Source organism: Squalius cephalus (genome assembly GCF_949319135.1).
Source record: "Squalius cephalus genome assembly, chromosome: 13".
Lineage (NCBI taxonomy): Eukaryota > Metazoa > Chordata > Actinopteri > Cypriniformes > Leuciscidae > Squalius > Squalius cephalus.
Window position 1 is genome coordinate 8621667 of NC_137134.1, and position 22465 is coordinate 8644131.

General features: G+C 40.7%; 2 protein-coding genes across 5 annotated transcripts in view; one reads left to right on the plus strand and one right to left on the minus strand.

Annotated features, from left to right (window-relative positions):
- The first annotated feature begins 131 nt into the window (after positions 1–131).
- Positions 132–18399, plus strand: LOC307170175 (5-hydroxytryptamine receptor 3A-like). Its single transcript, XM_079891217.1, has 9 exons — positions 132–326; positions 996–1162; positions 1249–1293; positions 1381–1490; positions 2335–2504; positions 3456–3616; positions 13886–14096; positions 14847–15086; positions 18075–18399. The coding sequence occupies exons 1-9, from the start codon at positions 278–280 to the stop codon at positions 18299–18301; spliced, it is 1380 nt and encodes a 459-aa protein (XP_079747343.1). The 5' UTR covers positions 132–277; the 3' UTR covers positions 18302–18399.
- rubcn (rubicon autophagy regulator) overlaps positions 18361–22465 on the minus strand; it is a 24611-nt gene continuing 20506 nt past the window's right edge. For 2 of the 4 annotated variants that reach the window (XM_079891214.1, XM_079891216.1), the window contains 5 exons: positions 22217–22455; positions 22037–22098; positions 21806–21959; positions 21595–21688; positions 18361–20557 (listed from right to left, as the gene is read on the minus strand). In XM_079891214.1, the coding sequence (XP_079747340.1) occupies positions 20409–20557; positions 21595–21688; positions 21806–21959; positions 22037–22098; positions 22217–22455 (698 nt within the window). In that variant the 3' untranslated portion in view covers positions 18361–20408. The remainder of the gene's footprint in view (positions 20558–21594; positions 21689–21805; positions 21960–22036; positions 22099–22216; positions 22456–22465) is intronic. The other 2 variants (XM_079891215.1, XM_079891213.1) reach the window with 1 other exon arrangement.

Here is a 22465-nt window from a genome sequence, read left to right on the forward strand (position 1 = left end):
AATCCGGTGTTCTTTCTTCTAATTAAATGTGTGACACTGAACATGTTTTTTTCGTCTAATGGAAAAACAAGATAGATCACTAATGAGTTCAACCAAATGGATCCAAAGCTATTAAAACAAGCTAGGTCAGTGGTTACCGAAGGTGTTGAACAACATGTAACCGCACATGATGTTGCCAGTAAAGAGTCAGCACACTTCACCTGTGGAAGTAAGCGGTGTGATTTAAACTTGAGCAGTAGGAATAGTACAATAGGAAATCTCATCTACACACAGCATTATGGGACATCTTTTGCGTTTTCTTTTGGCATGTTTCATTCTACTTGCAGGTAATGAACTGAACTTATATGTGGAGCACGGACTTAATACTTTTGCTCAGTTTTGTCTTTGTAAACTTAAAAACAATAATGAAATATCTTGATAATGAATCAGCATTATATTTTATTCAGAATCAATTGTCTTTAAAAAAATAAAAAATTAAATGAACAATTATAAAAGTTAGTTTTGCTGGCTTTTAGAAGATGTGTGAAATTACAGTAATTACGACTTCTATACAGCGTCTTAATTCTGCTGTCATTGTGAATTTATTTTGCTTTCTATAGAAGATAAGATTAGATAACATAGACTAAAATGAAAATACATTAATTTACAGTTGAAAGTTAAACATGCTAAAAATATCCATTAGGGATGATCAAACAAGATAAAATATACACTTGGAAATGTTGGAAAGTAATTGCATTAAAAGTGTCAGAATTCTTTATACACTGTAAAAAAAAAGATTTTTCCAAGTTGTAAATAAAACAAATTAAGTTCTGAGTGAAGTTAAGTGCTGATTGAAAATTGTTTCTACACTACACTATTTTTCAGTGTACAACTTACAAAAATACTGAATAGTACAGTATTTGCATCTGTCTAATTAAAAAGTGCTAATAAATGTGAAAATGGCCATCAGATGAAGTTAGACTAAGTTAGTTTCCCTGGTTTATTGTGTTATTAAGTGTTGCAGTGTGTGATGAATATGCTTCAGTGTGAAGACGGACATAGTGGACCCACGTATGAATCTCTACAGCAAGTCATTGACAAGAAGTCCTTCAGACCCTCAGTCAACCTCAGCACCCCCACTATCACCAACATCTCCTTCACTCTCTACGCTATCTTGGGAGTTGTGAGTCAATACGGGACCGGCTATATGTGTCTGGTTGTGTAAATTATCCTCGCATCTGAACATTTGATGCCTGTTCTGTTTTGCAGAATGAAAAAGCACAAATTCTTACCACATTCCTCTGGCTCAGGCTGGTAAGTTTGGTGCATAAACACTAAGAGATGTTTGAATAATCGCCTGAATATTACACAATCCTCTAATTTAATCATGTTTGGTTTTAGTACTGGTTCCATGAGTTCCTCATTTGGGATCCAGAACCCTGTGATGGCATTACGAAGATCTCTCTTCCAGTCAAAGATCTCTGGACTCCTGACATTATCGTTTATGAGTTGTAAGTGCCATCTAGTGGGAAGGATCGGGACATTTTTGGGGGTTTTTTGCTCAAAAAAAGATTCCTAATATTCGTTGTCATCCATGTTGTATATACCAAGCAAACAGGAAACATTCTCAGAACTATAGCTAACGTTATGGCAAGGTACTCTCAAAATAATGAACAAATGTTCTTCTAGTAGCCTAACATTAATAGAATAGGATAGAAGTTATTTGGTCTTTAGTCTATTTCTTTCTTCTACTGAACACAAAAGAATATATTTCAAAGAATGTTGAAAAAAAAGAAAGTTGATGTACCCCATAGGAAAAAAAAATACTATGTAAGTCAATAGGGCCCATGAACCGTTTAGTTACCGACATTCTTCAAAATATCTTATTTTTTGTTCAGCAGAAGAAAGAAATTCATACGGGTTTGAAACAACTTGAGGGTGAGTAAATGATGGCAGAATTTTCATTTTGAAGTGAACTAATCATTTAAAGCGGCAGATGACAAAACTGCAGCGTATTTCTAATTAATAGAAAATGATCGTCCGCTGGGCGCTAATATTGTTCAAATTTAAATAGTATTTTTCCTGTAAAACCAATAATCTTTGAAAATCTCTCTCTTTTTTCATACAAATGAAACTGGCACCATTTTGCGTCTCAGTTGATCCAAAGACCTCAGAAGATTTATAGTATGAATATCAGCTATGTAATATTTTTCCAGTGTTTATCTTGTATTTAGGCCAGTTATGTAAATTGTAATGGACGTCTTAGCAGAAGATAATAATATAGGCTACAAGTGAATTATAAAATAATTTATCAAATAATTTCAATATTTGTCTTCTCTCTCTTCTGGTTCTTAGTGTGGATGACGATGTATCTCAGGCCTGTCCTTATGTGTATGTGAACCACACGGGCCACATCCGCTATGACAGGATGTTGAGGCTTGTTAGCGCCTGTAACCTTGAGATCTTCAGCTTCCCTTTCGACATACAGAACTGCTCTTTCACCTTCGGCTCCTACATGCATACCAGTAACATCACTGCTTTCATTGCTCTCCACATTTCCTGCCGTCTCAGTGCATATTTGCCATAGAGGCGTTTCCTTTTGTGTGTTTCTGAGGCCTGTGAAGGTCCACGTTTCTTAGTTTCTGTGGACTTTCACATGTAGTAATGTAATATGGCATATGGCAATAAGAAAATGTTTTGAACAGTTTAAATATAAGTTGTGAGTTTATATCTCACAATTCAGACGAAATAACTCACAATTGGGAATTTATATCACAATTCAGACGATATAACTCGCAATTGTGAGTTTATATCTCACAATTCAGACTACAACTCATAATTGTGAGTTTACGTCTTGCAATTCAGACTAAATAACTCACAATTGTGTTTACATCTCACGATTCAGACTAAATAACTCACCATTGTGAGTTTATATCTCACAATTCAGACTATAACACACAATTGTGAGATTTTTATCTCGCAATTCTGACTTTACAACTCACAATTGTGAACAGTGAGATATAAACCCGCAATTCTGAGAGAAAAAAAGTCCGAATTGTGAGATTCTGTGGTGGAAACAAGCTTCCATAATAAATACATACAAATAAAAAACATAAGAAAAAAATAATTGTATTTCAAGCTTCTTAAGATTTTCTTTTCAAGAATTTCATTCTTTTAATGGTATATTTGTATGGTAAATATTTGTTAATCAGGGGGATAAAAAAATATTTGTTAATACAGCAATTAAAACATGCTCATAGTAGCTGTGTATTCAAGTCATTGTATGCGGGAATAGCATGGATGTTATAATGCATTTTGGAATAAATTAATAAACAATTTTTTTTTAAATGATTTCATGTTGACATGAAAACTAATGATTACAATTCAACAACTAATTTAGCTGATTAGGCAAAGCAGGTTCCTGAATGTGTCTTTAACTGTAATTCTAATACCTGTAATACTTGTAACCCCTTCAGTAAAGGATGTGCGTGTCAGTCCTGCCCTGTCCTTTGCGGAGATGACCGGAAACTCACAGCGATACCTGCAGGCCAGTGGAGAATGGGAGCTGGTGGTTATACTGGGTGACGCAAACATTTTGAAGTTTGGAATAGACGAATGGGACATCATCACTTTCTGGGTAAGAAAGGGACAAAAGCAGGGTGTACAAATGGCTCTGTTTAGAATAGCATGGTACTTTATTTCACCAGTACATTTTTACAACCAAATGATATTTGCCAAATTATCCATCTTATTTTGCAGCATGGAAGTAAGTTATTTTCTGTGAATGTGTGAGACTTCCGATTCATTATCTTCTATAGGTAAATAACTAGAATAACAAAGTGTAGTAAATGGTAACACTATTTGCGCTACAAACCACTGCATAATAAGCTGTTTTGTGAAAGCAGATTTGACACTGGAAGCCAGACACATTCAATTTACAAATGGTCATGCCCGTTCACATTAAAATTAAGGGGGATTACATAGCATATAAAATAATTTATGTGTGTTGTGAATAGACACAATATGTTCCTTTTCAATACGGTTCACTTCGCATTGCGTCAGAGAATCTTCTCTGATCGCTATGGGGAAACTCAGTTTTCTCTGAATACTGAAGCCTGATTGGTTCATGTCTCTGAATTTCAGTCAAATGGCCTTTCAGCCAACCAAAATGGCCGGGGCCGACTGCCAATATAAATCGCACTGAACGGCTATCTAGTCAGATTTACTCTCCTTCACCGCGAAGATTGATCTCCTCGCTAACTCCGAAGAAGAAGCAGCCTCTACTCACCATAAAGAACAGCCTCTGCGGCGGATCAAAGGCTCTTCAGCTCCAGACTCGCAGCTGTCACAGCGCTTTCCGGCACAATTCAGTCTCGGACACTAACTCTCAAGTCCCCCGTGCTGAAATACAGGTTCTGCTAGAAAAGCGCGCATTAGAAAAGGTTCCCGCAGCCCACAGCGAGTCAGGCTTTACAGCCGCTGCTTCCTGGTCCCCAAAAAGGATGGTGGCCTCAGGCCTATCCTCGATTTGAGATCTCTGATCCGCGCTCTAATAGGACAGGCCGTTCAGGATGCTAACCTTGAAACACATCCTCTCGCAGATATGCCAAGGGAATTGGTTTACATCGGTGGATCTGAAAGGTTGCATATTTCACATCCAGATAGCCCCCCATCACAGACCGTTCCTGAGATTCGCTTTCAAGGGGGTGGCTTATCAATATACAGTCCTGCCATTCGGACTGTCGCTGACCCCACACAATTTTACAAAACGCGTGGATGTGGCTCTATCCCCATTGAAACAGATGGGAATTCATGTCCTGAATTACCTCGACGATTGGCTGCTCTTAGCCCAATCGAAGAAGGAGCTGTGCACTCACAGATCTCTGCTCCTCAACCACTTAGCAAAAGCTTGTGGTCAACCAGCAAACGCATTGCATTCCTGGGGACAGTACTCGACTCATCCAACATGCAGGTTTGGATCTCACCGGATCAAAATCCCTTTAAAAACATTTCAGAAGCTACTGGGCCACATGGAAACAGCCTCCTCAGTAGTTCCCTTGGGCCTTAAACATGCAGCCTCTACAACACTGGTTGAAGGCCCGCATCCCACCTTGAGCGTGCCGCGAGGGCTGTGTCATTCTCAGGGTGAGCCACGGTTGTGCCAGAGCCCTGGCCCCCTGGAAGTCACTCCATCTGTATCAGAGGGGCCTGGAACTGGGCTCAGTCTCCAGAAGGAAGGTAGTCGTGACAGATGCCTCCAAGACGGGTTGAACCATCTTCTGAACAGACTGGCAGCCCTCCTCCTGTGGACACAGGACAATCTCTGCTCGATACGAGCTCTGCATGTGCCAGGCTCCATGAAGATGGGAGCAGATATTCTGTCCCGGAACGGACCGCCTCCTGGAGACTCCACCCCCTGACGGTCAGTATGATTTGGAGCATTTTTGGACAGGCATAAGTGGCTCTTTAGACCTCTGTGCCTCTATGCCTTCCCGCTGGTAGCACTGCACCCACAGGTCATCAGCCAAATCAGGGAGGACAGATGCTCAGTCTTACTTGTGGCGCCACTCTGACTCGCCACTCACTCTCTAAGGCTAGGGCACCTTCGAGAAAATCTGACTAGATAGTTGTTCAGTGCGACTTATATAGGCAGTCTGCCCCGTCCATCTTGGTGAGCTGAAAGGCCATTTGTCTGTGAAATTCACAGACTTGAACCAATCAGGCTTCAGTATTCTGAGAAAACAGAGTTTCCCAATAGCGATCAGAGAAGATTCTCTGACGCAATACTCGTTCCCATTATCGGGAACCAAGATTACGTGAGTAACCGAAGCGTTTTTTTGTTATGTTATGAATTAAGAATTAAGAATTAATTCCTATGTCTTATTAATTGGTTTCCTCATTTTAGTTAAATTCTTGCCATGTTGTTGTACTAATTTGTTTAGTCATTTTAATTTAGTTACACTTTGGCCACGTCTTAACTAAAATCAGGGACCAAATTATTAAGTTGTGGGACCAAATTCTTAATGAATGGCCACAATTTTTTTTTTTTTTCACTTTGCATATCATCAATTAATAATTTGTTCCCAATACGTATTAATTTGTATTACATCGTACTAATACATTCCATGATTTAAAGGGAAAAAATAAATGGCTATGAAATGTATGTCAGTCCTTAAGGCCCGCTCACACCAAGAATGATCGCTATATTGATACAATTAAAAAAAATCATTCTAAAGTTAAAAGTGTAGCAGTCCACACCAACTGCAACCTTAACGACACAGAGGAACAATATCGTTGAAATCACTTTCAGAATGTTTTTTTCCAGATGATGAACAATAAAAACATTGACAGCCAATCAGAATCCATCCTGCTTTAAAGAGCTTAAGCATTTTAAGCAGCAGATGACAAAACTGCAGCGCGTGTTTGTAATAAATGTGCATTGGTGTGGACACTAATATATTCCCTTTTGGAGGTCTCTCGTATTGTGTAAGGCTAGCTTACGCTATGGGAAAACTCCTTTTCTCGAGAATATTGAAGCCAAATTTTTAAAACGCAGTGCAGCTGCACAGCATACACGGTGCGGATGAGCGGCGAGCGTGGTCATTAGCTGTGCTGTGGCAACTGCACGAACCTATGGCGGGGCGGCTCAGATGTGCGAACCAATCAGAACAATTCGCGCCCTGGCACGTCAGAGCCCGCCAGAATGGACGTGGCTTATGGCTATAAGCACCCATTCCTCATCTAGGAACTCCAGATTTTATCTCCTTCAGCGAACTCACCACTCACTCGCTGATCTCTGGATAAGAAGCCTTCTCGCCACCGTCGAAATGCCTTAAAGGAGAACTCCGGTCAATTTTAACATTGAGCTCATTTTTTTGTAAATTTGGAGTGCTGTCAGTACAGAGAACAACACAAAAATCGGTGTTGCCTACACCGTGTTATCCTCTTTTTAAAATTTGCACCCTGTTGACTTCAATGGGGCAAGTTTTAAACCTGCTTTTAGCCTCTTAACATCCTTGATGTGTCATTACAAGTGCCCAGCCATGTGAGTGATTCCTTTAGAGTGAGCGCGGGTGAATCTGACTGCAGTAGATGTGAAAGATATGAATAAAAATTATGTTTATTCAGCCAGCGCACATACCTGTATTTACATCCTGTTTTCAGTTGAAGTCCACAGTAGTCGATTGTCGAGTTCACGCGCATAGGTTTAGTACGTACGATCATGCGCCCAAACTCGACAATTTAAAAAAAGAGGATAACACGGTGTAGGCAACACCGATTTTTGTCGTTGTTCTCTGTACTGACAGCACTCCAAATTTACAAAAAAATGTTAAAATTGACCGGAGTTCTCCTTTAAGCGGAACAAGCCGCCTGACTTGCAGTTCTGAGGGTGCCGGCTTTCCTGGTTTTTCAACTGGACACCGCCTTCAGCCCACAGTTTTGCTGTGCCATCCAGCACGCTATAAATCCTTATAACACATTAGTGTGTTTGCCATTGCGTCACACTTTTTCAAAAGAGCAAATTTGACGCGTTGTTGCAAATGCCTCGAACCACCTGCGCCTCGTGCAGAGGCCCTCTCTTCGGCGGAGACCGTCACATCCTCTGCGCTTCCTGTCTGGGTCGTGACCACGTGGAAGCTACACTCACTAAGGGCGGCTACCCTGAGTGCCACGAGATGGATCTCCCCACCCTGCGTGCTCGACTGGCTGGTTTCGCCGATGATGACCCCGCGTTTCCCGCTCTTCCTCCCCTTAGCTTGAGCCGCACAAAAGAAGATCAACAAATTAACTCATACTGTCATAAATTACTAAAACGTCATTCGAATTTGACAAGTAATCAATTTGCTTGTCCCTAATAGTCAACATAATGCAGGGGAAACTGTAAAATGAACAGCAGCACAGCTAAACTTGCATCATAAAATTACAACACTCAAAATAAATGTGTGAATTTAACTCACTGAGACTGTCGACAGTTTCTTTTCCATGCATCGTTTTATTATATCCATGTATGTGGTTAGAGTCAAATCATATAAAACAGTGAAATCACCCTAGAACTCTTCTGTCTTGCCTGTACTCGAGACGGTGACGTGAGCTCCACTGAAATTCTTCTTTCCTATTGGTTGTTGCTCGCGAAAATCGCTTCTCAATTGCATAAAGTTGAAATTTGACGCTTGACACGCCCACATTCTGTCGCCAATGGTGAATGTCGCTCGTGTCGCCGGAAGTCGCCAGCGCTCCATTGAAATGAATGGGATCATGTCGAATCCCGGTTCTAGCTCACGCTGGAGGTGTTCTAAATGTAGGCTGTGTGTCCACTATAAAGTATGCACCCCTGCACACAAGCACAGTGCCGATAGCACATGAGCATGAAAGCAGCTGGGCGGCCGGGTCCCTATCATGAAGTGGTCCGGCCCCAGATTTCATTCAGCCCACGCTGGAGGTGTTCTAAATATAGCCGGTGTGCCCACTACAAGTGTGCACCCCTGCATATGAAACGGGGACTCCGACCCAAGATTGTGTTGGACCCCAAGCCTCGAAAACCTTCCTAGCTACGGCGCTGGAGGTATAATAAATGTAGGTCATGTGCCCACTATAAAGTACGCACCCCTGCACATAAGCATTGTTCCCACAGTATCAAGCTTCCCCCTAGCTCACGCTGGAAGTGTAATGAATGTAGTGTGTGTGTGCCCACTATGAAGTACGCACCCCTACACATAAACACTGCCAACACGGTATTAACTCTCCCCCAGCCAGCGCGGGAGAGATAGTAAATGAAGAATTGTGTGCCCACTGTAAAGTACGCACCCCTACATAAAAACTGTTTCCACATCAGTCTCCCCTCCCCCCAGCTCGCGCTGGAGATGTGATAAAGGGTGGGCCCGCTGTAAAGCATGCGCCCCTGCACATGAATGCTGTTCACACAGCATTAAAGCACAAGACGGCTGGACAGCCGGGTCCCTATCTCACAGTGGTCCGTCTCCAGTCTTGTCAAGTCAAGTCAAGTCAAGTCATCTTCATTTATATAGCGCTTTTAACAATGTAGATTGTTCCAAAGCGGCTTTACATTGATAATAGGAAAATAAAGTAACAGAGATTGTTTTGGCTTTATAGCAGCTCTAGAATAAAGTTATTGTCCAGCTAAAGTTAGTTTTGATTGATTCACTTCCGTCGCAACGATCATTAGTTGTTAACTTAGGGGCCGCTAACACAACACCGTCTTAACAGAAAACTCTTAAGTTATTTCTGCGCAAACTTTCAAAAACGCGAACCTGTGAGAACGCTGATGGCGTGCACATGTGTATTACGAGTTCAGTCTATAGGTGTGCGTGTTTGAATATATGTGTGCACACGTGTAGTCCTTCCCTACAAACCAACCCTCAACAAACTACTTGTCTGGCCTTAAAATTTATAATACAGAATTTTTATCGCTTCCGCGTAGCCACGCGAACCGGAATTATCCCGACAACGCTTTATCTGTAGAGAGGTAAAGGGAGGGGGAGGGAGGCCTTCACAGGAGAGAGACTAGTTGACACTTCAGGACTGCGTTGTCGTTGCGTCCAGGTGCAGGTCCTTCATCAGATACGCCCTGGATCCAGCGGAATACGGTAAACCTCGGGATAAACAGAAAGACTAATATTAACGTAGACACCATTCTTCTTATGATGTAACGAGAACATCAGGATTTATGGGAAGTGTTCCCGGTTCCGGCTGACCTAATCTATGCAGCCTAACATTGAATTATAGAAGTCTATAATGTATTATGTGAATGCTAGGTCAAAGAGATGTGTCTTTAATCTAGCTTTGAACTGACAGAGTGTGTCTGCTTCCTGGACAATGTTAGGAAGACTGTTCCAAAGTTTTGATGCTAAATAGGAAAAGGATCTACCGCCAGCAGCCGATTTTGATATTCTAGGTATTATCAACTGGCCGGAATTTTGAGATTGCAATAGACGTGAAGGACTATAATGCGTTAAGAGCTCGCTCAAGTACTGGGGAGCTAAACCATTTAGTGCTTTGTAAATAATCAGCAATATTTTAAAATGTATACGATGTTTAATAGGGAGCCAATGCAGTGTTGACAGAACAGGGCTAATATGGTCATACTTCCTGGTTCTGATAAGAACTCGAGCTGCTGCGTTTTGGACCAGCTGTAATTTGTTTATTAAGCATGCAGGGCAATCACCCATAATAGCATTACAATAATCTAGCCATGAGGTCATGAACGCATGAACTAACTGTTCCGCATTTGTCAATGAGAGCATATGACGTAATTTAGATATATTTTTAAGATGGAATAATGCGGTTTTACAGATGCTAGAAACGTGATTTTCAAATGAAAGATTGGTATCAAAGAGCACCCCCAGTTTCCTAACCGACGACGAAGACTTGACAGAGCAGCCATCAAGTGTTAGACAGTATTCTAGGTTATTACGTGAGGAAGTTTTTTGTCTAATAATTAGAATCTCTGTTTTAAATAAAACAAGGCTACTCGCTACAGTTTGCTCGCAGACCCCCGCTCTTTTCAGCCGTGGTCGAAACGACAGTGAGAAGGGACGTTGCCCACGTTCTTCGCGCCAAAGTGTCAAAACTGTTAGAAAAGGAAGCTGTCGAACCAGTTCACCTTTCACAAAGCGAGTTTTACCTTCTTCCTCGTTCCAAAGAAGGATGGTGGCCTAGGCTCATCCTAGACCTCAGACACCTGAACAAAGCGCTGATGACATGTCCGTTCAGGATGCTGACAACCAAGCAGATCCTCGCGCAAATTCACCCGGGGGATTGGTTTTCTCAGTGGATCTGATTTTCACATCCAAATATAGCCTCATCACAGGCCATTCCTGAGATTCGCCTTCGAGGGGCAGGCTTACCAGTACACAGTACTACCGTTCGGCCTATCACTAGCACCTCATACATTTACGAAGTGTATGGACGCAGCACTTACCCCCCAAGACAGCGGAGAGTGCGAGTGTTAAACTACCTCGACAATTGGCTGATTATAGCTCAGTCGGAAACGCAGTTGATAACTCACAGATCCTGGCTCCTCAGCCATCTAGAATGCCTGGGTCTCAGGATCAACGCTTCCAAGAGCACACTGTCTCCCAGCCAGAGTATTTCTTTCCTGATAGACTCTATACGAATGAAAGCGCACCTTACACCAGAGTGTGTGCTCACCATTCAACGCCTAGCGACATCTTTCAAAAGATTTCAGAGGATGTTGGGTCTCATGGCCTCAGCATCATCAGTACTCCAGCTAGGACTACTGCACATGTGTCCTCTTCAGCGCTGGCTAAAACCCTGTGTACCAGCTCATGCATGGCGATCTGGCCACTTACTAATCAGAGCGAGCCACGGCTGCATCAAAACCCTGACTCCCTGGAAAGCGGCCGACTGGTATCAGTCTGTATGAGAGTATGGGTGTGGTTTCAAAGAGAAAAGTGATCTCGACAGACGCCTCCAACCTAGGTTGGGGGGCCCTTTACGAGGGTAGGCCCATCTCTGGCCTATGGTCAAGCCCGGAGAAGCGCCTACATATAAACTGTCTAGAGATGAGAGCAGTCGCTCTATCACTGAAAGCTTTTCTCCCATATCTAAAAGGCCACCACGTCCTGGTCCAAACGGACAACATGGCAGTGGGGTCTTGCATAAATCGCCAGGGCGGTCTCAGGTCAAACAACCTGCACGCCATGCGCTCGCTGAGGGCAGCGCATGTGCCAGCCATTCTGAACCAGGGTGCGGATATGCTATCCAGAGACAATGTTCCCCCAGGGGAATGGTCTCTTCACCCTCAGACGGTTCAGCTGATATGGAGCATCTTCAGCAGGGCAGAGGTCGACCTCTTCACCTCAGAAGACAACGCTCATTGCCGAACATTTTTCTCAAAGAGCAAGGACACGCTTGCCCACGACTGGCCGAGTCGTCCGCTATATGCATTTCCTCCCGTCACGATGCTACCACAGGTCATCGAACGGATCAGTGAAAGCAAGTGTGCAGTGCTACTAATAGCCCCTCTCTGGAAGACCCAGTTATGGTTCTCCGAGTTGACACAACTGCTGGAAACAGCCCCATGGCCAATTACGCTGAGGAGAGCGAACGCAGGCGAACGGGAAAATCTGGCATCCCCGTCCCGACTTGTGGGCCCTTCATGTATGGCCCCTCAACGGGTACCTGAGTGTCTCCCGGATAGGGTGCGAAAAACCGCCCTCAACTAGGCGCCTCTACGCTCAGAAATGGGTGGTGTTCTCTGGCTGGTGTGCAGCACGCAGCCTGGACCCCTACTCATGCAGAGTACCAAGTGTACTCGCTTTTTTGCAAGAGCTCTTGGACGCGGGTCGCACCCCCTCCACACTCAAAGTATATGTGGTGGCCATAACAGCATCTCACCCTCTTGTGGCCGGACAATCACTAGGAAGGAACGACCTCATCGTGCACTTCCTTAAAGGGGCAAGGAAGCTAAACCCTCCGCGACCCCCCCCCCTGTGCCTATCTGGGACCTCTCCACGGTCCTGGAAGCATTGAAGGGTGCCCCGTTTGAGCCACTTCGGTCTGCAGACCTGAAGCACCTCTCGCTCAAAACCACACTTTTACTGGCGCTCACTTCAGTCAAGAGAGTGGGCGATTAACACGCGCTATCAGTGAGCGCGTCCTGCCTTGAGTTTGGGCCTAACGACTCCAGAACCGTCCTCAAGCCAAGGCATGGTTATATTCCTAAAGTGCTCTCGACTCAGTTCAGAGCACAGGTTATTTCATTAGCAGCTCTTCCCTCACCAGAGGATGAAAGAGACGCAAATTTACTCTGTCCCATCAGGGCTCTCAGAGTTTATCTGGAGCGTTCTGCCTCATTCAGACAATGGGAACAGCTTTTTGTATGCTTTGGCGGCCGCACCAAGGGGCTTGCCGTCTCAAAGCAGAGATTATCGCACTGGATAGTTAATGCTATCGCGCTGGCTTATGAGTCTAAGGGCCTTCATTGCCCCTTAGCTGTCAGAGCTCATTCCACGAGAGGCATGGCCTCGTCTTGGGCTTGGTCAAGTGGAATACCCATTGAAGATATCTGTGTGGTGGCCGGCTGGGCCTCACCGTCCACATTTATGAGGTTTTATAACCTGGAAGTTCCCGCTTTGCAAGCGAGGGTTCTTTCAATAAAAAATGTGTAAGCACAACCCCCCTAAACACTGGGCCCGATAGATATCCGGTCCTGGTTAAACTTGAACTACGGTTTCAATATATATACATTATATATACATTATAAGAGTTTGGCCCTTATTAGGTCCATTCCTTGTTTTTTCCCTATACAAAGCCTGTCACGGACTGGCTTTATTGGGTTCATACTTTACTCTTTCTTAGCCTCAGGCATCTTGCCTCGGGCTACTGTATGGAGCGAAGTTAAGCACGCACTGCGTTTTGAAGGGGGTTCCCATAGCGTAAGCTAGCCTTTCGTAATACGAGAGACCTCTCGAAAGGGAACGTCTCGGTTACTAATGTAACCTTGGTTCCCTGAGATGAGGGAACGAGTATTGTGTAACCCGCCATGCTACTGTGCTGTGATCAGGGGATCGCTTCAGTCGATTAAACCTGGAGTTCCTAGACGAGAAATGGGTGCTTATAGCCATAAGCCACTCCCATTCTGGCGGGCTCTGAAGTGCCAGGGCACGAAGTGCCCTGATTGGTTGGCGCGTCTGAGCTGCCTCGCCATAGGTTTGTGCAGTTGCCGCAGCACAGCCAATGACCGCGCTCACCACTCATCTGTGTATGCTGTGCAGCTGCACTGCGTTTTAAAGATTTGGCTTCAATATTCTCGAGAAAAGGAGTTTTCCCATCGCGTAAGCTAGCCTCGTTCCCTCATCTCAGGGAACCAAGGTTACATTATCATCCATGGTGTGAACGGAACTTTACTGTTTCTATCCTGCAGGTGGTGATTAAGCGACGACCGATTCTGTATGTGGTGAACCTGATCATCCCCAGCTCCTTCCTCATGATCATTGACATCCTGTCCTTCTACTTGCCGCCGCACAGCGTGGATCGATCCTCCTTCAAAATGACCCTCATTCTGGGCTATACGGTGTTTCTTCTCATTATGAACGACCTGCTTCCCAGCACTGCTAATGGAACACCTTTAATAGGTCAATTAGCAAAAACACAGCTGTATGAGGCAATGTGTGAATGTCAAATGATGAACATTGGTCGATTACACCCTGGAGAGTAAAGTAGGCTGCTTTATTAAGGCTCTACTTAAAGGAGCAGTTCATCTAAAAATTACATTTGGTTATTTACTCACCCTCATGCTGGTAATTCAATAAATCTGGATTACTTCGTAGCCATGCAAAGACAATTTTCATTGGTATATTTAAATCTCAAGGAGTTTAACAGCAAACATAATCCCAGCATCATTGAATGTAGAAAGTTTGTCAGACTTCATGTCCATTTTCAAAGTGAACCCATTAGCATTAGCAATGGTAGTATTAAACATTCAATAAAATTACATTATTGTTTTATGAACTTTTTTATGGACTAGTTATCTTTTAGTGGTTATTATTCTGAGCAACAGTTTGTTCTCTTGCTTCAGTTGGAGAATCTTTAGCTTTTAACCATCTATCAAATGTTGTATACTTTCAGCTTTATACTGAAGTCCTCCAATGCCATTAGCTAAACAAAACACATACGAGAGACATGAATGTATCACCAGTATTTTGCCATGGACAATGGTGAATTGTCCCGTTTAACTGTCATTATGCAAACATACTAGACCATGATGGACCAACAAGTATTCCAGAGCGTTTGAAATGAGTGTTAATCAATTAGAATCAAGAATTTACTTATGTGGTATAATGTGAACACTCATCAATCTCTAAAATTTGGTTTCACCTCTTTAGGTATCTATTTCTCCGTGTGTTTGGCATTCATGGTCATAAGTCTACTGGAGACAGTCCTCATTACCTGCGTTCTCCACCATAATTCAATGAGGTACAGGGAGGTGCCGCACTGGGTACAGGTGCTGGTGATGCACTTCATTGCTCGGCTTATTTGCTACAGTTTCCCTGAAGACCCTTTAGCCAAACTAGAAGAGAAACAAGCCACCAACCCAACGCTCAGTCGACAGACAGCCACTAATGGTAAGACGCCCCAGCAAAATTTCACTAGCTATGTTTCCATCCAAAGCTGCGAATTTAACTTGTGCACAAAATTTAAATATGGCATAAAACATTTTGGCAATAAAGCACCGTTTCTATTCCATGTGTTCAAGAGAACAAAGTCATCACTTCCTGGGAAATTGGCACAAAATATTTGAAATGAAAATTCTATACTGTTATAGTTTGGTTCGTTTGGTCTGGACCAAAACAATAAAATTAAATTAAATTTAGCCCTTGTCTTCTTAGCGTTCACACTGGCATTTTAACACTGAACCTAAAGATACCGAACCTAAAGGCATAAGGATACGTTCACAACCTGATTGGTCGGCTTTTATTACGTATATATCACGACGGAACTTTACGAACACCCAAAACAATGCTGTGTTCAGGGCTAAATACGCTCATTGCATGTGTGTAGCTACATTATATGATGGTATTTTGACCAGCTGAAGAGGTTATAAAATGTGTAAAGGAGTCAAAACACTTCACACTTATTCAAATGATCCGCACTAACAGAGCAATCGCACCAGAGTTTGTTTTAATCCAACCATGCTAAGTGTGAACACACTCTAAGAGCACTAAATCACAATAAAAACTGTCACATCTGCGTTCGGAGGTGGATGTTGGTGTTTGGAAACACAATCGTGTGATACGGTTCTGAGAGGTCATGAGATCATCAGCATTTCAGAACGACCAAACCAACATTTGAGATGCTGTGCAATGAAATCAGTCCGCTGGTTAGTCCAATAAATCCAATCAGATGCTCAGATGCTTCTTATCGGATAAAAAAAAAGATCTTTACGTCTCCATCCAGCGTTTTTACATGTGAAATCCTGAAAGTTGCATAAAAAGAGTCAAGTCAAGTCAAGTCAAGTATATTTGTATAGCGCTTTTCACAATACAGATTGTATCAAAGCAGCTTCACAGTATTAAATTAAAATAATACAACAAGGTTTGTTTCTAGTGGAATTTATTGATTGATAAAATTAAATTAAATATCCCCAACTGAGCAAGCCAAAGGCAACAGTGGCAAGGAACCAAAAAACTCCATCAAGTGACCTAATGGTGACCTGAAACTCCATCAGGTGACCTAATGGAGAAAAAAAAACCTTGGGAGAACCCAGGCTCAGTCGGGGGCCAGTTCTCCTCTGGCGTTTATGAACTAGAGACCGGAATTAACTGTAAGATTAAAAAATATATATATATATTATACGAATGCCTGGCTGAAGAGATGCGTCTTTAATCTAGTTTTAAACTGGGAGAGCGAGTCTGAGCAACGAACAGTATCAGGAAGGCTATTCCAGAGTTTTGGAGCTAAATGTGAAAATGCTCTCACTCCTTTGGTGGATCTGGATATCCTAGGTATGACCAAAAGCCTCGAATTTAGTGATCTTAAAGAGCGCGATGGATTATAGGGCGATAGAAGATCCGTTAAATAGACTGGAGCTAAGCCGTTTAGGGCTTTGTAAGTCAGTAGCAATACCTTGTAGTTAATACAGGACTTTATAGGTAACCAATGTAGTGATGTTAAAATCGGTGTTATTTGATCATATTTTCTTGATCTAGTAAGAACTCTAGCGGCTGCATTTTGGACTAACTGTAGCTTGTTTATTGAAGATGCAGGACAACCAGCTAATAAAGCATTACAGTAATCTAGTCTCGAGTGTCATCAGCATAACAATGGAAACTAATTCCATGTTTCCTTATAATATTTCCAAGTGGCAGCATATATATTAAGAATAATAGAGGGCCTAACACAGATCCTTGCGGCACTCCATAGTTTACTGGAGTTATGATCGATTTTTCTCCATTTAAATAGCCAAAATGGTAGCGGTCAGATAAGTATGATCTGAACCAGCTTAATGCTTGTCCTTGAACACCAGTATAATTTTGTAGTCGATCTAAGAGTATTGTATGATCTATAGTATCGAACGCAGCACTAAGATCAAGTTAAACTAATATTGAGATATATATCTAATATCTACGAAAGCTAAAAGTAAATCATTTGTGATTTTAACAAGCGCAGTTTCAGTGCTATGGTGCGGCCTAAATCCAGACTGAAACTTTTCATAGATGTCATTTTCTTGCAAGAAAGAGCCCAGTTGAGCGGACACAACTTTTTCTAATATTTTAGACATAAATGGAAGATTTGAAATGGGTCTATAATTTGCTAGACCAAATAGGGTCTAATTGTGGTTTCTTAATGAGTGGTTTTATAACTGCCAATTTAAATGTTCTTGGAACATGACCTAAAGTTAAAGATGAGTTAATAATATTGAGGAGAGGCTCTTCCACTATAGGTAACACTTCTTTCAGTAGTTAAGTTGGTATAGGATCTAATAAACATGTTGTTGTTTTAGATGAAGTGATAAGTTTATTTAGCTCTTTTTGTTCTATAGATGTAAAGCACTGTAATCGTTCTTGCGGGGTGATAATTGAGGCTGAGTTATAAGGCGCGATTGAAGATCGAACGTTTACAATTGTGGTTCTGATGCTTTCTATTTTCTCAGTGAAGAAGTTCATGAAATCATTACTACTAAACTGTAATGGGATATTTTGTTCAGGTGACGCTTGTTTATTTGTTAGTCTAGCCACGGTGTTAAATAAAAACCTTGGATTATTTTGGTTGTTTTCTATTAGTTTGCGGAGGTGCTCAGCCTTGTCCGCTTTTAGGGCCTTTTTATAACGTGACATACTGTCTTTCCACGCGATTCTAAAGACCTCTAAATTAGTGTGTTTCCATTTACGCTCTAAATTACGGGTTTCTCTTTTTAGAACACGCGTAGTATTGTTGTACCATGGTGCTTTAATTTTCTCTCTGACCTTTTTTAATTTAATGGGTGCAACAATGTCCAATGTTCTAGAGAGAATGGTGCTCATAGTGCTCTCAAAAATAGGTGGATGGAAACAGCTAATGTATAGCATACTAACTTTCAGATGTTAAATGTTTGCTTTTTTTTTGTCCCGTAGTGTCTGGAACCATGACACTGGATGTTCCTGAACTCAGACAGATCAGTAAGGATCTTAGTGAGATGAACTCTTATTTGACTATTCTACGAAAGGAAGACCATCTACAGAACCAGTGGTGCCACGTGGGATACATCCTGGACTTCCTTCTCTTTCGCATTTACCTGCTGATAATCACAGGTTATGCACTTGTAATCATATGCATGTGGTGCATTTGGATGAAGCAATAGAAAAAGTACAGACTTAAGGAAAATCATGTTTAAATACGTAGAGACAACAACACAATAATGACTCAAAAACAGTCTAAACATCTTTAATTGTCAGTAACATATTTATAACAATAAGAAATTATATATGTACATTTTTCAAATAGTGCATCAAAAGCCCCTGAATAAAAAAGGCAATTCAGTAATTTTACAAGAGTAAGCTCAAGTGGAGACATCATCAGCAGGATCAAATGAAAAAGTTATAAAACTTAATATTATAGCTCATAAGCAACCATACAAAAGCAAGTTTGTTCACTCGTTCAATCTCATAGACAAAGTCAGTGCAATTCAAGTCATTTAATGCTTGTGGCAAAGTAGCACATGGTTGTTATTGCTTCAGATATAATCAAATATGGTTTGTAAGGAATATATTTTTATTAGATACTTCATTAACTGGTTGAACTATGATGTAGTGAATTATAATACGACTTACCAATGCAATAAACTCTTTTAATCAAATAACACTTTGGTACAACTGTCTTTTTGCATGATCAGCTTCACTGGACAACCACGGTTTAAGACCATTTGAGATTTTGGACTGAATGTGAGATGTTGGAATGATGTTCCAGTTCAAACGTTAATAATGTTCTTGTTCAAACAAACATCAATCAAACTAGTGCAAATTAAAGATCCAACAAGACAAGATTTGTTTAACACAGAACAGGAAATCAATACAAACAAAGTGCCATTTTTGGTAGGTGCAAAGTGTTAAAGCAAAAAGGCCTTTGAATTAACAAATAAAGACCAGTATTGGACCTCATTTGTGAAATGAGCTGAATAAAGTCCAGTTTATACGGTTTGTCAAAGCATTCACTCAAGTTGACTCATTCAGTTTTACAAGAGAACAAGAAGCTTCTGAGAAAATCGCTCATAAAACCAAAAGAAGTGGAAGAATGGGTTCCTAGTTACAGAGCAAAAGATGAATGAATTTTACAAATTCATTGTAAAAATGACTCAAGACAGACTTGACATATACGAGCAGAAGAAATTTCAGCGAAAATATTTTGGGGAAAACCAAAAACAACTTCCACAGGAAAAAAATCCTGTCTAAAGCGCTCGCAAAAGTAAAACGGTCAATTGAGGAATGATTTTATGCGCGAGCAAATTGTACTTGTGTAAATCGTTCATAAAACCAAAAGAATTTCGTAAGGGATTAAAACGAAAGAGCAAAACAAGGAATTTACAGAACCAAAAAATAAAAATGTAAGCAAGAAAAGTGGAAAAGTGGCTAAAATATTTTGCCAAACCAAAACAACTTCAGCAAGAATGGTTTCTGGCTAAAATGGTTTTACGAACAAACAGAACAATTTCTGTCTAAATTGCTCGCAAAATGAAGTAGTTCTTGTGCAAAATTCTGCAAAAAATCATTCTTGTATAAATAGTTGTCTTCAGTTCAATACAATTTGCGCTTCAATCGTTTACAGATGTTTACACAAAAATGGGTTTCACTTTTATTTGGTCCATTGTTGTATTCAAATGAATGTTTACGATAACACAGAAACTCATTCTGCTGGCATTTCACGCATGAGGCCTATTGTCTTAGTAGCTTTGATCTTCAACACAGTAAGTTCGAACCTGACACTTCTAGAAATCTCTCGGGAAACAAAGGTTGTGCAAGACTCGCTGGAGTTCAGCTGCCCTTCTCCGTCTCTCATCGTTACAAACCAACGGCCATCAATGAGGCACGCGACAGGATACATGAATAAATATAACCAACAAAACACGGACACATAAAAAAAACAAAAAACATAAAAGTTTACGACCCAGGACTCGACACCCTGTTGATTAAAACGAATGTGATTTTAAAGGACGGAGGCAACAGAAGCAAACAAAAACATGGCAAATCGTAAAAAGCAGTAGTTTTCTGTACGAAGGCAGCAATCCTTAAAAGCTGAAACATATTATTTGCACATAAACTCTTTGTAGCTTTAATTATCAATAATGCTGCGGTCAGCAGGACTTTTAGAGCAGCTTATTTGGGACTGGAATCAAGAAAAGTTTCTCCGAATATCAGTCTCTACATTCACTGTTCCGTTGTGCTCTCGTGAGATCTTACTGGTGTTATCATGTGCTAAGTCCCGCTCGCCTCGCCCTCATCTCCGTCCTCCTGCTCCTCCATGTTCTTGCGGGCCATCCGCTCTCTCCTCTCGGCAAGTCTCAGACAGCGAGGACACTCCTTCCCAGCCTTAAAGCAGGTCTTATGATAGCACGCACGACAATCTGCAAAGCAAACACACACCAACCATTACAACCAACCATGGAAAAGGAAAGAAAACACATTAGTTTGAAAACACTTTTTAAATACCTGTAGAGTGCAAGATAGAAAGATGAACAGACAACCCAAAGAAAACATTTTAGCCTAGTTTAATAAATGCATAAATAAATAAAATGTATAGATACACAAATAAATGCATGCATAGAAAAGCATAAAGAAATAGACGCATACATGCATAAATAAATAAATAAAACTGAATAAATAAATGCATTTATGAAAGCATAAATAAAAATGTATAAATAATTAAATGCATATATGCATAAATAAAAACATGCACATGCAAATGCAAATAATTAAATGCATACATTAATAAATATAAATAAATTTCTATAAATAAATGCATGCATAAATGGAAATGTATAAATAAATAAATGCACAAATAAGATTGTGTGTACATGCATAAATACATTTAAAAATGTATAAATGCATAAATAAAAAAGTAATAAATATAAATAAAATGTAAATAAATAAATGCATATATAAATGTGTAAATAAAAACATGCATCAATTAATAAATATAAATACAATTGAACAAATAAATGCATAATGCATAAATAGATGACATGCATAAATGAATAAATATTTTTTTTTTATTAATAAATGCATTTATAAATGCATAAATATAAATATGTACACATGCATAAATAAATATAAAACTGTAAATACAAATAAACCCATATATAAAAGCATAAATAAAACATGCATAATAAATATAAATAAAAAAGTGCATAAATTAATAAATATAAAATAAAATATTTAATACTAAAATTGCATAAACGAATAAATATAAATAACATGATATAAATAAATGCATATATTAATGCATAAAAATGAATAAAAAAAAAAAAAAAAAAATATATATATATATATATATATATATATATATATATATATATATATATATATATATATATATATATATATATATATATATATATATATATATAAATGCATATATAAAAATGCATCTATAAATGCTCACCATCACAACGCAGGCACTTGTTGAGCTCGTAGGGGAAGATAATGTCTTTGTCATTTCCACAGAACTCGCAGATGAAGCCCTTGGCCTGGCAGAGCTGTGGGAAAACGACAAGAGACGAATAACGAATCTAGACGATGAAATATCAATTCCCCGTTTCAGACGCCTAGAGAAACGAAAAGTTCTGTAACACCTATCGAAAGTGTTCTCTCACCACACAGTCTGTGACGTGGCAGGAGCCGAGGCGGAGCAGATCCCGCAGCTTTGGGGCCAGGCAGCCGCTTCGTACAGCGCTGAGGTCGTTGAGAGAAAACAGGTGAAAGTCTTCGGTCAGATGTCCGGGAAGTGTGTCAAACTGATCCAGCACACTGTCAACAGAGAGGAGATGTCTAATGCAGTGTTCATGGTGTTTCAAACTTTAAAACAATGCAGTGAAAACACTTACTCTTTAGCCAAACGGCAAGTTTTTAAGAGATTCTTCATGTGGTTTAACTGTTCCCTCAATGCCTGTAATAGAACGAGTACAAATACAAATCACAAACAAAAAGTCCCTACAAAACATTAAATGTAATTACACTGTAATAAGGACGCCTTGATAAGATACAGTCATGTTCATGTGACGTACGCGCACTGTCTCCAGGGCTTTGACCTTCTTGTAAAGGCCGCTGTTGATGTCGTTCGGGTTGAAGAGCGGGTCTCCTGAGATCTTGGCCAGCAAGTCTCGGGAAAAGTTGCTGACGTAGCTTTTACTGAAGTCCCACTTCCTAAGGACCTTTCCTGGCACCACGGCCTGCGCGTTCTCGTGACAGCACTGGCAAAAGTATCGGCCCAGATACTCACAGTACCTCAGCCTCTTTATATAGTCTATTGCAAA

What these genes read in the sequence shown, in the direction of transcription:
- LOC307170175 (XM_079891217.1), top strand. Translation starts at nt 278, where the DNA reads ATGGGACATCTTTTGCGTTTTCTTTTGGCATGTTTCATTCTACTTGCA. An exon ending in TCTACGCTATCTTGGGAGTT is followed by an intron (nt 1,163 to 1,248) that starts GTGAGTCAATAC and finishes TCTGTTTTGCAG; the next exon opens with AATGAAAAAGCACAAATTCT. An exon ending in GGGACATCATCACTTTCTGG is followed by an intron (nt 3,617 to 13,885) that starts GTAAGAAAGGGA and finishes TCTATCCTGCAG; the next exon opens with GTGGTGATTAAGCGACGACC.